The sequence below is a fragment of the Pieris rapae genome, chromosome W (genome assembly GCF_905147795.1).
Source record: "Pieris rapae chromosome W, ilPieRapa1.1, whole genome shotgun sequence".
Lineage (NCBI taxonomy): Eukaryota > Metazoa > Arthropoda > Insecta > Lepidoptera > Pieridae > Pieris > Pieris rapae.
This window is the reverse complement of record NC_059533.1, coordinates 2808282-2819984: the sequence shown is the minus strand read 5'-3', so window position 1 is coordinate 2819984 and position 11703 is coordinate 2808282. Positions and strand designations below refer to the sequence as shown.

The 11703-nt window shown below is 32.7% G+C and overlaps 1 protein-coding gene across 1 annotated transcript; it reads right to left on the bottom strand.

Annotated features, from left to right (window-relative positions):
* Window positions 1-395: 395 nt before the first annotated feature.
* Window positions 396-2175, bottom strand: LOC123690449 (gelsolin-like). Its single transcript, XM_045633877.1, has 3 exons — window positions 2087-2175; window positions 1300-1416; window positions 396-566 (listed from the first exon to the last, which is right to left on the bottom strand). The coding sequence occupies exons 1-3, from the start codon at window positions 2156-2158 to the stop codon at window positions 396-398; spliced, it is 360 nt and encodes a 119-aa protein (XP_045489833.1). The 5' UTR covers window positions 2159-2175.
* Window positions 2176-11703: the final 9528 nt, after the last annotated feature.

Genomic DNA, 11703 nt, shown 5'->3' with positions numbered 1-11703 from the left:
TAAGTGTTCTTGCTGTCATTCATCTTATTACCAAATAAAAGTTATATTTGTGCTAATTACTATCGTTTCTTTGATAAACGACCCATAATCCTTCAAATTAGTTATATTAAGAAGGCATTAAAGGCTAGACAAGATAGGTTTGCCCGCTCTACACCCTTGACTTGCGGACTGGTAGTAAATATAAATTTAGAGTCAACTTAACTTTTCTGTTGATGTTTATAATTGTACTATATGAATAGTTACATATTTTGAGTTTGATATAATGTTTGCTTAGTAGGCGAAAGAAAACGCAGGATTTTTACAAGTTAATACGTTTTTTAATTCAGAAGTATTATTAAAAAAAACTAGATACCAAATCTGCTTACGAATGCCAATTAGTATCACGTCAATGTCAATTAGTAGTAGCTGATGGCGTGGGGGATCCTGGTTTTAAATCGGAGTTTTGTTGGGAAGGAAAAGGAAGAGTTCTTACGAGTTAGATTAAACAGTTTCCTTACCTTGTGTGAAGCCTGCTTTCCGAGCCAAACGTAAATACTGCCGCTCACTGTATCCAATATATATGTCTCCTGTTAATTAAAAAAAAATATTAAAATCATTAATTAACAGTTTTACAATCAGTCCCCAAATGAAGGTCGTAGGGAACACTTTTCAACAGTACTAACAATATTATTAACTATGAAGTTAAAATAATTGATACATAGAAAATTAAAACAGATTTATAAAGTTTGGGCCCCAAGCAGTATACCTTTTAAGCTGGCATTTTCTCGCTGTATAGCGATACTTATTCGTTGAGCGAGGAAACACAAGCTCTGGGGTTACCGGTACTATATACCAGGCGCCAACTTAAATATCTAAATAGCGTTTGTGCACTTGAACCACACGTCCCAAGAGTGAAAAAATCACTTTCTGAGTGGCTATCAAGGTTGATAATAATATGCCAAAAACATACAAAAATTCTTCCAACTAGAGTTTATAAAAATCTACTTAGTATAATACTTTTGGAAAAAGTATATTCAATTAATCATTACTGCTTGAAACATTCGAATTAATATTAATTACTACTGTGTATTAAGTTTTTTATTTAGTTGCAAATCTCTGCATTATTAATACACCATTGGGTATTGATCTAAAAAAATGATTTTAATGGCGCCAGATCGCGGGATATTTGTGAGAATTGGGCAATGCCATTTGCGCTCGCTCACTCGTTCTCATGTATGAATAATTGATATCACTTATTCATACATGAGAACTGTGAATTGAATTGAATCACAGGTATTAATAATTGATCTTTATTAATACCTGTGATTTTAATTGTGCCTGTGTGTATGGCTTCTGTAATGCTTTGACTTTGACAGAGCCCGTGCCGTCAGACACTTCCGAGAGCGTCGCTATGTTTTCTTCGTTCTTTTCAAAAGCCTGAAAATTAGAAAACAATCTAAATAGAATTTAATATTAAACATCACGTTATTACTGTTTTAAAATTCATTTTAATCGACCTGGGCAACACTAAAAATGTTTAGAAAATGAAAAACGGCTTAATGTAGAAAGTTGAGTTTATTGCCAGTTCGTCTCTTCCTTTCTACGCCCTATTGCCCTACGATTTGAGAACTGGCAGTAAATGTAAAATTAGAATCATTTAATGTATATTTCTTTTTTTTTACGTTCATAAGTGTACATTATGTTGCCTATACGAATAAATGATTTTTGATTTAATTTGCCAATACTTTTATTGAATTTTGTAGAATTCTACGTTCCCCTCTTCACATCGGACACAATATATACACATTCAATGGAACCACTGAGAAAAGCTGTGGGCCCATTCTTCCTAAGGAGTCTCTTCTGTACGTAGCATTTTTGTACGCTTTCACCGCGTCTTCAGAACTCGTAAAGCAAATACCTCGAATGTTATCTCTAGCTCTCGCTAATAAATATAAGGCGCAGGGCGCCAGGTCAGGACTGTTACAGGGATATAAAGTTTTTTCAATCGACCTGGCTAACAGAAAGATAACCATGGTGCCAAACACAGCTCTTCTAGAGGCGTTTATGATTACAATTTATTAAATTATTTAACGTTTTAAAATGTTACCTGATCGTCGCCACCAGCGCTTTCCTCTGGCACGAGATCCTTATCCATGGGTTGTGAAAAACTTTTGAACATCCACTTCACTTGAGTATTTGTCTAAGAAGATAATTAAAACTATAAAATATATATATAAAATAATAAATATATATATAAATTAAAGATAAAAACCTTGTTATAGTATATAGTTCTATGTAAATGGAAATAAGAGGTTACAAAATATCTTATTCTTTAAGAAAGTTTTATTTATTTTCATTTAGCTACTAAAGAGTAATTTAAAAACAATATCAGATAATTTCTTTGAATTAGAACCTACATTTTATTATTTTTAATAGTATTAGTATTTTACCAAAACGATTTGTAGACAAGATGGCGCCGTACAAGCCTGAAGGCTGCAGCGTACTTTGTAAACAAAATGTTGGTTACCGCCGGAGGAGGCGTTCAATATATTTTAATTAAATATTACTTATAATTTAAGTATTAAATGTGGCAGTTCGATACTGCCATATCTGATATCTGTATTCCAACTTGGTAACTTAGCATAAATCATGTAAGTGTCTTCATTACACGTAAATAAATGTAAAGTTTTCATGTGTTTCTCATGATGCGATTTGTGTTAAATCACACAAATACACATATTGCAGTATTAGGATTAGTCAGATGAAGACATTATTTACAAATTTTTAGTATAAATCTGTAATTTTAATAATTTACTGTAAACGCTTTTTAAAACAATGTTTTAAACATAACTCAATAACTATATGTTTCGTACAATATTCTAATCGTTTTATTATATTGTAATATATTATATAATAATTTGCTTAATAATATTTAAATAGAATTATCATAATATACCTGCCGCACGCGAACATTTCTTTTTCCTTTGACTTGATACATTTTCTTTTCCGACCCGGCATTCGTGACAACATGGTTAAAGCCTGATGGGTTGCCGCCATCCAAGTAACGTAGTCCTGTTAATATTAATATAGATTATTTTTAGAGGCGGTTCGACCCAAGGAGGTCCATGAAAATGGATGAATGAAGGATGTGGATTTTATTAGGAGTTTGAACGGCTGTTGCACTAGTTTTCCCAGACTTTCCCAGGTTATTAGGATAAGTGTTTTTGTATTTTTTTTTAATCATATGTCTATATTGTAATAGACATAGACATAACATTAATAATAAAACACACAAAATAACCATAATCAAAGAAAAAAAGGAAAAAAAGAATGACAGATAACGATTTTTTTGAGAACAGGGTATGTTTTAATGGTGTATTATGTGGTAGGTTTAGCATTATGCTGCGGAGCAAACTCCAGCGCTGGTCATTCTGTCAGAGACCACAGCAGTAAGTAGTGTTGCCCAAAATCGGTCTTGGTCTTGCAGTCTTGGTCTTGTTCTTGCATTTTTGCAAGACCGCCTTATCGTAGCAAGACCAATACCAAGACTGAAGCCTGCAAGACTTGAGCAAGAGAATACTTAAGCCTGCAATACTCTTGCGTCTTGCAGTTAGGACAAACTGAGATTTGGGCGTTATCAAATTTCTTTAACAGATTTTCAACTTTATCTCTACAAAATTAAGGTTCAAGGTTGATTGAGAAAATGTGACGTTCTGCGAATAAACTATTGGTCGGTCGGTGTATTATATACCTACATATTTGTTAATTTACTGACAAAGACGCCGCGGTTTGCAGCAAGTGTATCACAGCATTTGACACTGTTTGAGCGCCGCATTCGCCGACAAAGAGTACGGACAGAGGCACACAAAATTGTTACCTATTTTGGTAGCGTTGGTACAGGAGGATAAAATTATATGACCTTGAAGATGTCTAGCAGTAGGTAGGTATAAATTGAATGCTCTGAGTTTATTGTACAAATACATTCTCACACTGGCTGTCGGGCGAGATGATAATTAATAACTAAGTAGGTATTGCATCTATTGAATTGCGAATATTTTGATTTCGAAATAATCATTGTTAATATCGGTAAATGATAGATAGTGAGTGATATACCTAGGTACTAAAGTGTGAGCAGCAAGATTGATAATTGTATATGCCCTGTCAGTGTTTTCGTTTTATTAACTTAAGTTTATTTTAAGAAAGCTCTCAAGTAAGATTTAGAGTTTACTATTCAATTATACACAATAAATTATTGAAAAACAAAAAATTATGAAAAATATATAAAGACTGAGTACTTAGGGAATTAGTAGAAAAACAAAACATTTTAATAAAACTTCGCAATTTTTTATTAGATTTTTAATTAGCTCGATATTCGAATGCTTTAAAGACAGGTTGTTAAGGGAATATACTAAAGAAATAATACAAACTAAGTAATCATCTCCTCTTCTCTTGTATAACATCGCTATGAGCTATTCATGAATCCTTAAGATTAGCTTCTTAGTTTTAGTAAGTTATTAATATTCTATTTATTTATTTTTCTCTAGAGTAAGGTTCTATAGATAAATATATATAACTTCTGGTTATGCACTTCTTGCACTCATCATTTAAATTTTTTTTCTTTCCTTACTAGGGTTGCCTGGAAGATATAAGGCCGCCCGTTGCATCCCTTGTAACTTTTATGTATTGTGTCATTTGTGTTTCTTTGCAACGAAGTGTGAATAAATAAAAATAAATAAAAAATAAAATGTACTAAAGATAAGTATCGGTAACTAACAATGCCAGACACAAAAATCTCCTTAAATAACCATAAAAAGCCCAGGGCGTTATCTCACCCAAGGATAATATTAAGGTCATTTGTTTTAGTCACCGAAGCGAGAATGCGGTTTCCGCAATTTCTTTATGCTGACGTGGCGAATACGAGCCTTTAATACCTCAGTAAGCCTTATCAAGCTTTTTACTCGACGTAATAGTATATCTCTATTTTATTTCACTTAAAATTCTATTAGTAACTACACATTTTCACTGCAAACTGGAATTCGATTGGAATAATTCAGGGCCATTTGACCATTTCATCAATTCATCAAATGGCGACTTATTTATTGAGGCTGGATTCACATAGAAAAAAAACCCTCTACAAGTCTTGTTCTTAATCAGCCTTCTATTCCTGATAGATCATATTAAAGGCTAAGGATGTTTTTCTGACGGTGTATTCCTTCGCTGTACGATAAAATGCCCACACAGAAAGAAATGTCCCTTGGCCAGACCTAGAGAAGCACCACTTGACAGACACTCAACTAAGCAGGAGATATTATAATTCCCTTGACAGGATAATATGGGTTCATTAATACGGCAGTTAAACAGCTATCTCCAGGCATGCTCTGCAATCGACCACACCTCATTTCATATCAGGTGGGATTCTGGCCAAAACTCTCTCCAGTTCTGTATAGAAAAATTACATACTATACCAAATAATATGTTAAAAATAGACACGCGAAAAAAATCACTGTGATTTTTATATCATGTACATAGAGCAAAGCCTAGTTAGTTAAACCATCAAAGGAAAACGTTACCGGTGAGCCTAGGTGAGCGTCCATGCTGTCTTCTACATCTAAATTGTGTCCAGAGCGTCCGAACCCTGGCCAATGAATTCAGAGGATAGAAGTGCAGACGAGATCGAAGCCGAATAAATCAAAGCCGCCAAGCGGCAATTTGGGTCTCAGAAAGTTTGTCTTCAGAGCGTCCATAAGAACTGTGCTTTTCACCTACTTCTGAATTCGTTTCTGAACCGTATCGTTCAATGGGAATAAAAATATGGGAGTAAAAATCGAAAATATCGTGTATAAATTTGCACATAAAAGAACAAAAGAATATCATCATAGACGCAAAAACGCCTCCCTCCATTCGGAATATATCACTACATATTATAAAACAAAGTCGCTTTCTCTATCCCTATATCCCTTTGTATGCTTAAATCTTTGAAACTACGCAACGGATTTTCATGCGGTTTTTAAATAGATAGAGTGCTTCAAGAGGAAGGTTTATAATATGTATAATAACATCCATTAAACAGTGGAGAAGTACTGTTATTTTTGCAGAGATGTCGTAAATAATTACATTTTTTCGCTTACATTGCAAATGCAGGCTGAACCCTACGAGTTTTATCAAAATAATGTACTAAGTATTGTACACATTGAAAAGGTCTACAGAAAAGTCCATGATGGTATATGTGTATCTCTTATGGATAACCCACATTTTTATATACAACGTTCACAGATTTTCTGTAGTGTATTTAGTATCAGCATTGCACCCGTGCGAAGCCGGGGCGGGTCGCTAGTATTATGATGATACATCATTTATAATTTCATGTTACATATATTTTATACTTCATGTTTATATATTATTTTATTTATTTATTCCACTACAATTTTCTATCTTAACAGTTACTACTAATACGATAGAATTCCAAAATAATTCCCACACCAATTATCCTACATAAAAACATTAAAAAATTAAACTTATATTCCTAAATTTTATAAATAATAATATATATATTAAAATTAATCAGTGGATTAATTTTATTTGTTTATGGTTCAAAATGATTAATCATTTTTTTACGTAGAACGATCCAGATGCATTTATTATGACTTAAATAATAACATTCAAAGACGATGTTAAAATTGGCACGTGAATCAAATTTATATTATGAAAGGCATTTTTGTAAGTACAATTATATATATATATATATATATATATATATCGAGTCAAATGTGAAGCAAAAATAATAAACCTACAAAATTCTTTGAACCTACAAAGATTTAAACTAAAGCGTGTATTCGCCAAACTTCCTTGACATTTAACAACCATTTAACTAATTAGTTAATAAAATATTTGTGTTTTTTCAATTTAACCGTTTGTTTAGGGTGGCTGGTCGACTCTGATATAAGCAGAAACTCATTCGGTGCGGTGTAACCCCGAAGTTTATTTGGCGGCTTACCTCGGCGCTGACTGGAATTGTTGAATCTGTTTTTCTTTCATTTCTATCCCGAATGTTTCGATATCCTTTGGAATACAATAAGAATCGAACACTGATTGCGTTTCTTTTTACGTATTTAGCTTTGGGGTAAATTTCATAAATAATGGATTTCTAGGGAAAGGTTTTTTAGGTGTTTATGTCTTAAAATAGATATTCGATAACAAAAATCAAATCACGAATCGGGATTTTGTACGTCCTGACTTATACTAAACTTAATGTTAAAGGTTTATACGATACTAAATACTAATTATACTTAATGGATCCTTAAAAATATATATGCAAGCTGCAAGCTGCAGTGCAGTTCAATCCTCTTTTCCTGCACCCACAAGATGCTCCACATCCTGTTTTGCATGAGCAAAAAATAATTTTTAATAAAGATTCTGGAGCTGGTCGTTGCGTCATTGTTTGCGGTGTCAATATTCCGCATTCATATTTCCAGCCCCATTCTTCTGGTAATATTTCTCTTCCAAGCCATGTTTGAACTTGCAAAAATACTCTTTTAAAGTGTTCAAATGCGCTATCTGCAGTGGGTGGTAATGACGGCAGTTTAACGCAGGTATTTTTAGCAGTTGCTTTCAAAAAAGAGTTATATCTTAATGCATTAAGATCTTTTATTTTCTGGGGGGCACCGTATAAAGCAAGAGTGCATGTAACACCAGCCTTAAAAATGTCATCAGTATTTTCGCATTCATTTTTGAAGACTGTCGCAGCATTTTGCAAGTCTGGTCGCTTTTCAAAATTTTTTGCAAATACGTTTTTGCCACGTTGGAAAAAAGCTGATGTCGTGTCACACCCAGTGAATGCATGTAAGAACAGAATATGCTCTTTACACTTAGGTAATATTCTCTCTAAGCATTTGGAAGAGTACGTTTTTTGCGGTATTTTGCCTTTGGATGGTTTTCGAAAATAAATTTCTCGATCTGTTGGTGAGAGAGCAGTCAATAAAACTAAAACATCTATATCTACTAAATCTAACACGCCTACAATTCTTTTATGAATATTGCGACAATATTCACTTTTGTCTTCACATATCAAACTTACTATACTTTTCTTGAAATCAGTACTAGTGACGTAGCTGATTTGTTGTCTTGACGACTTGGACTTCCTTCTTTCCTTCATTTCATCCGCTTCTTTTTCACAAAAGAAGCACCTAGTTTTCCAATCAAAATCAGTGGAAGTAGCTGTTCGAAGCTTTTTTTTAGGTGGAGAGCATGCAGATGTGGTGTTCTTTTTTTAAATAAGAATTAATGCATCCTTTATTAATATATTTTTGTCTGCATACCGAATGCACGTAGACAAAGTCGCGAGTATTTATATACTGAGAAAGTCCATCCCCTCTTTCCGCAGATGCAGCTTTTAATGATGATATGCCTCTAGTGACTTTTATAATATCTCCTAGTTCAGAGCTTAATTCAGAACTAGATCCGATTTTATCACAAATGAGGCAATCATTGTTTGTACTATCACTACTGGATGGTTCACCCATTGCGACACGTGGCTGCAACAACAAATATTAGTAATATTAATAACTAACTTTTATATCATAATTAATGATTTATATTATTAAATTCTACTATTATATTCTAACTTTTAACATCGATTTATTACAAAATATTCATAACTATTTTCAAAAGCATGTAATATAAATGAAAAACAAATACTTACAATTTATGCCACTATTTTCAAAGTTTTTAAAACTCAGTAATGTTCAGTAATTAACGTTTATCACACTCACTGCACAATAATATAAACATTAATTTTTAATAAACAAAAATCTGAAATAAATATTTTTCGGAACGAAAACAACAGCTACGTATTAAGTCTAGCAAGTTACAACGTGTACTATCCTGTGAGGGCCTAAGTAATTTTTAAAAAATTGAGAGCGCGAAAAAATTTTTTTTTAACATTTTTCTATATACTATTAAAAACATATTTTCAAGGTTTATATTAAGATTCATTGACTGGCCCTGGATTCCGAGGTATAAACCTTACGGCGCTCTACTATTAGTATATTCCCTTAACAACCTGTCTATAAAGCATTCGAATATCGAGCTAATTAAAAATCTAATAAAAAATTGCGAAGTTTTATTAAAATGATGATGTGCTTGAACTCGTAGACTTTAGATAACATTACAGCTAACAGACATTACGGCTTCTATATACACGAGCTATGTTTAAAAAAACAAATGACTTAGCATTTAAAAAACGTTTCACCCCGCGAGTTATGAGCGAATTATCTATTCGAGTAAGACAATCGCGCTAGTAATATCCTGGGGCAGTGGTACCTAACACTTGTTATGGGGTCATTGTATTATATTTAAAAAAAAATCTTTAATACACAACTTGTCCCCTGATATGTGCAAGTACTAAACATAATAATTCCAACGTTTGTTATAAATTCGCTCTATTTAGTATAAATATTTTAACCGGTAAGAAATGTAGTTTCGAAAAACCTTTAACTGTCACTGCCACTCAAAATACCTAATACGCTCTGTATTTATCGGTCCGGGTACATTTTATATACAGGTTTAAGAGTAATGGTAAAAATTGCCAAAAATACAAAGGAATAAAAACCTGTATTTATTGTAATAAAACATTATTTCTCAAGCATTTAGCTTTCAATAAAGCATCGATCACAAATCCTCGCTTATAACAAAGTACGAATACGAGAAATATAGGTTTTAGATCTGCCGGTCGATTTTGTAACTCACTTTACAAATTCTCACAGCGGATTCCGCTCTCAAATCACTCCTGAAGGTGTCAGGTTGCAATATTTAGGTATTCTGATAAACAATAACCGCGACAAAAGCGCCGCTCAAATGAGATTGTTTATATTTGGAACTAAAATTTAAGACTCGCATCACTTACGCTCAAAAAGTCTTGCTATTTTGCATTCTGATGACACCATTTGACATCTCATGTGATTTAAAATCGGCAGTGAACTCGATTTTTTACGTCAAATTAAAAGTTGCTTTTTCCTAGGTGAAATTTAGTTAGCCATTTTTTAGCGAAGTTAAAGGTTGTTTTATGTGAAAATATTCTAATATAGGACAATCTATATATATGTGGTAAGTTTATAAATTAATATTTATAAATACAGCATTTTTTTACGAAATTCAAATTTATATCTATAAGCAGTAAGTTTAGTAAAATAGAATTTTTTTATTCTTACAGAAGGCCAGTTTCCACTTTAAACCTCTATTTCAATAATAAATTATGTAAACAATTAAAAAATACTTAATATAATATCTATTGATGGCGAAGAAAAAGGCATGAAACGACCAATTGGTTTCTCGGCGTTGGTTACTATCGCTTTTTTCCAATACCCAAGACATTATGTGGTATTTACGAAACCTAAAACATTTCCTATATGGGCTGCTGAGATTCAAAGAGTCTAGTAAATAGATAATCTAATGTAAACATTTTGATTATTTTAGCAATAAAATATAATTTTTATCTCAGAACCAATTTTTCAATCCACTCCAGTAGATTCATCCTATTTTATGAGAAGGTATACTAAAATTATTAATGTAATAATTTCAGAGTTCCAATGCTCAAAAAATCCTGGTTGTATTTTTCTGCCTTTGAAGAAGAATGTCACATTTATATCAATGACAAGGACCCTGGATATAGAGAGACACAATAGTGCAGATATTTTCAAATAATTGAATTTCAACTATCCTTCAATTTATAATAAATGATATCACAGCCCGAACAACCAAAATGGGCGGTTCTTATATCTTTATAAATATTGATAGGTATAACATTAAGGTTTTGAATAAGAACATTATTCTGCTTTACACAAGTATAAAATACCATCATTATGTACATGATAGTTTAAGTACTTATTAAGCTTTTTAATATTTTTGTTCATAACAATTACTTTTGATGTGAAACATCTATAGCCGCACGTAAAACCGATTTCTGGCGTGGCGACGCATGCCGTGGCGACGCGTCACCACGCTATATGATATACAACAGTCTAAATGCAGTAGAAAGTTTTACATTAAAAATATTTATTGAATAAACATTATGAAAATAATGTTTATTCAACAAATAGTCATCGTTATCTGGAAAAATATCATGTGCGGACAAAATCAATTATATTATTGACGTTCAAGAGTCAGACATGTTTGTTTCTGAATCCTAAACTTATTGTAGAATATAAGAGTATAGCAATTCCTAAAGGGACGGCAACGCATTGCGAGTCTTCTGGAAATGTGAGTGTCCATGGTCATAAATTAACATCAGATGTGGCTCCTGCCCTTGCCTATGTCAAATACGTTTATGACACACGCGCTGCGACTGAAATTGTCTGAGAAACGACCGTTACAGTAAATACACATATGTATTATATGTTTTAAGAAAGAAAGAAAACTCTATTAAACGTAATAATGTTCTAGCCACCACATTACGATTCCCTGCTAGTGGGCAGCTAATAGTCTAATGAAGGAGATTTGACGTACTGTAATAAATACATAACAATTTCATAATTAAACTACTGTTGTACAACAATAATACTTTCTGTTGCAGCATAGGACAGGTTAAGAAGGTGTTGAATCAATGATGAAAGGGCTTTTAAAGAAGAAAAAACGTTGGGCAGTGTATATGATGTGGTGTGGTCGGTGTACTCTGTATCCAAAAAGTCGATACATCGCCAATAAGTATAGTTGTCTAACCTTTACAAGTTT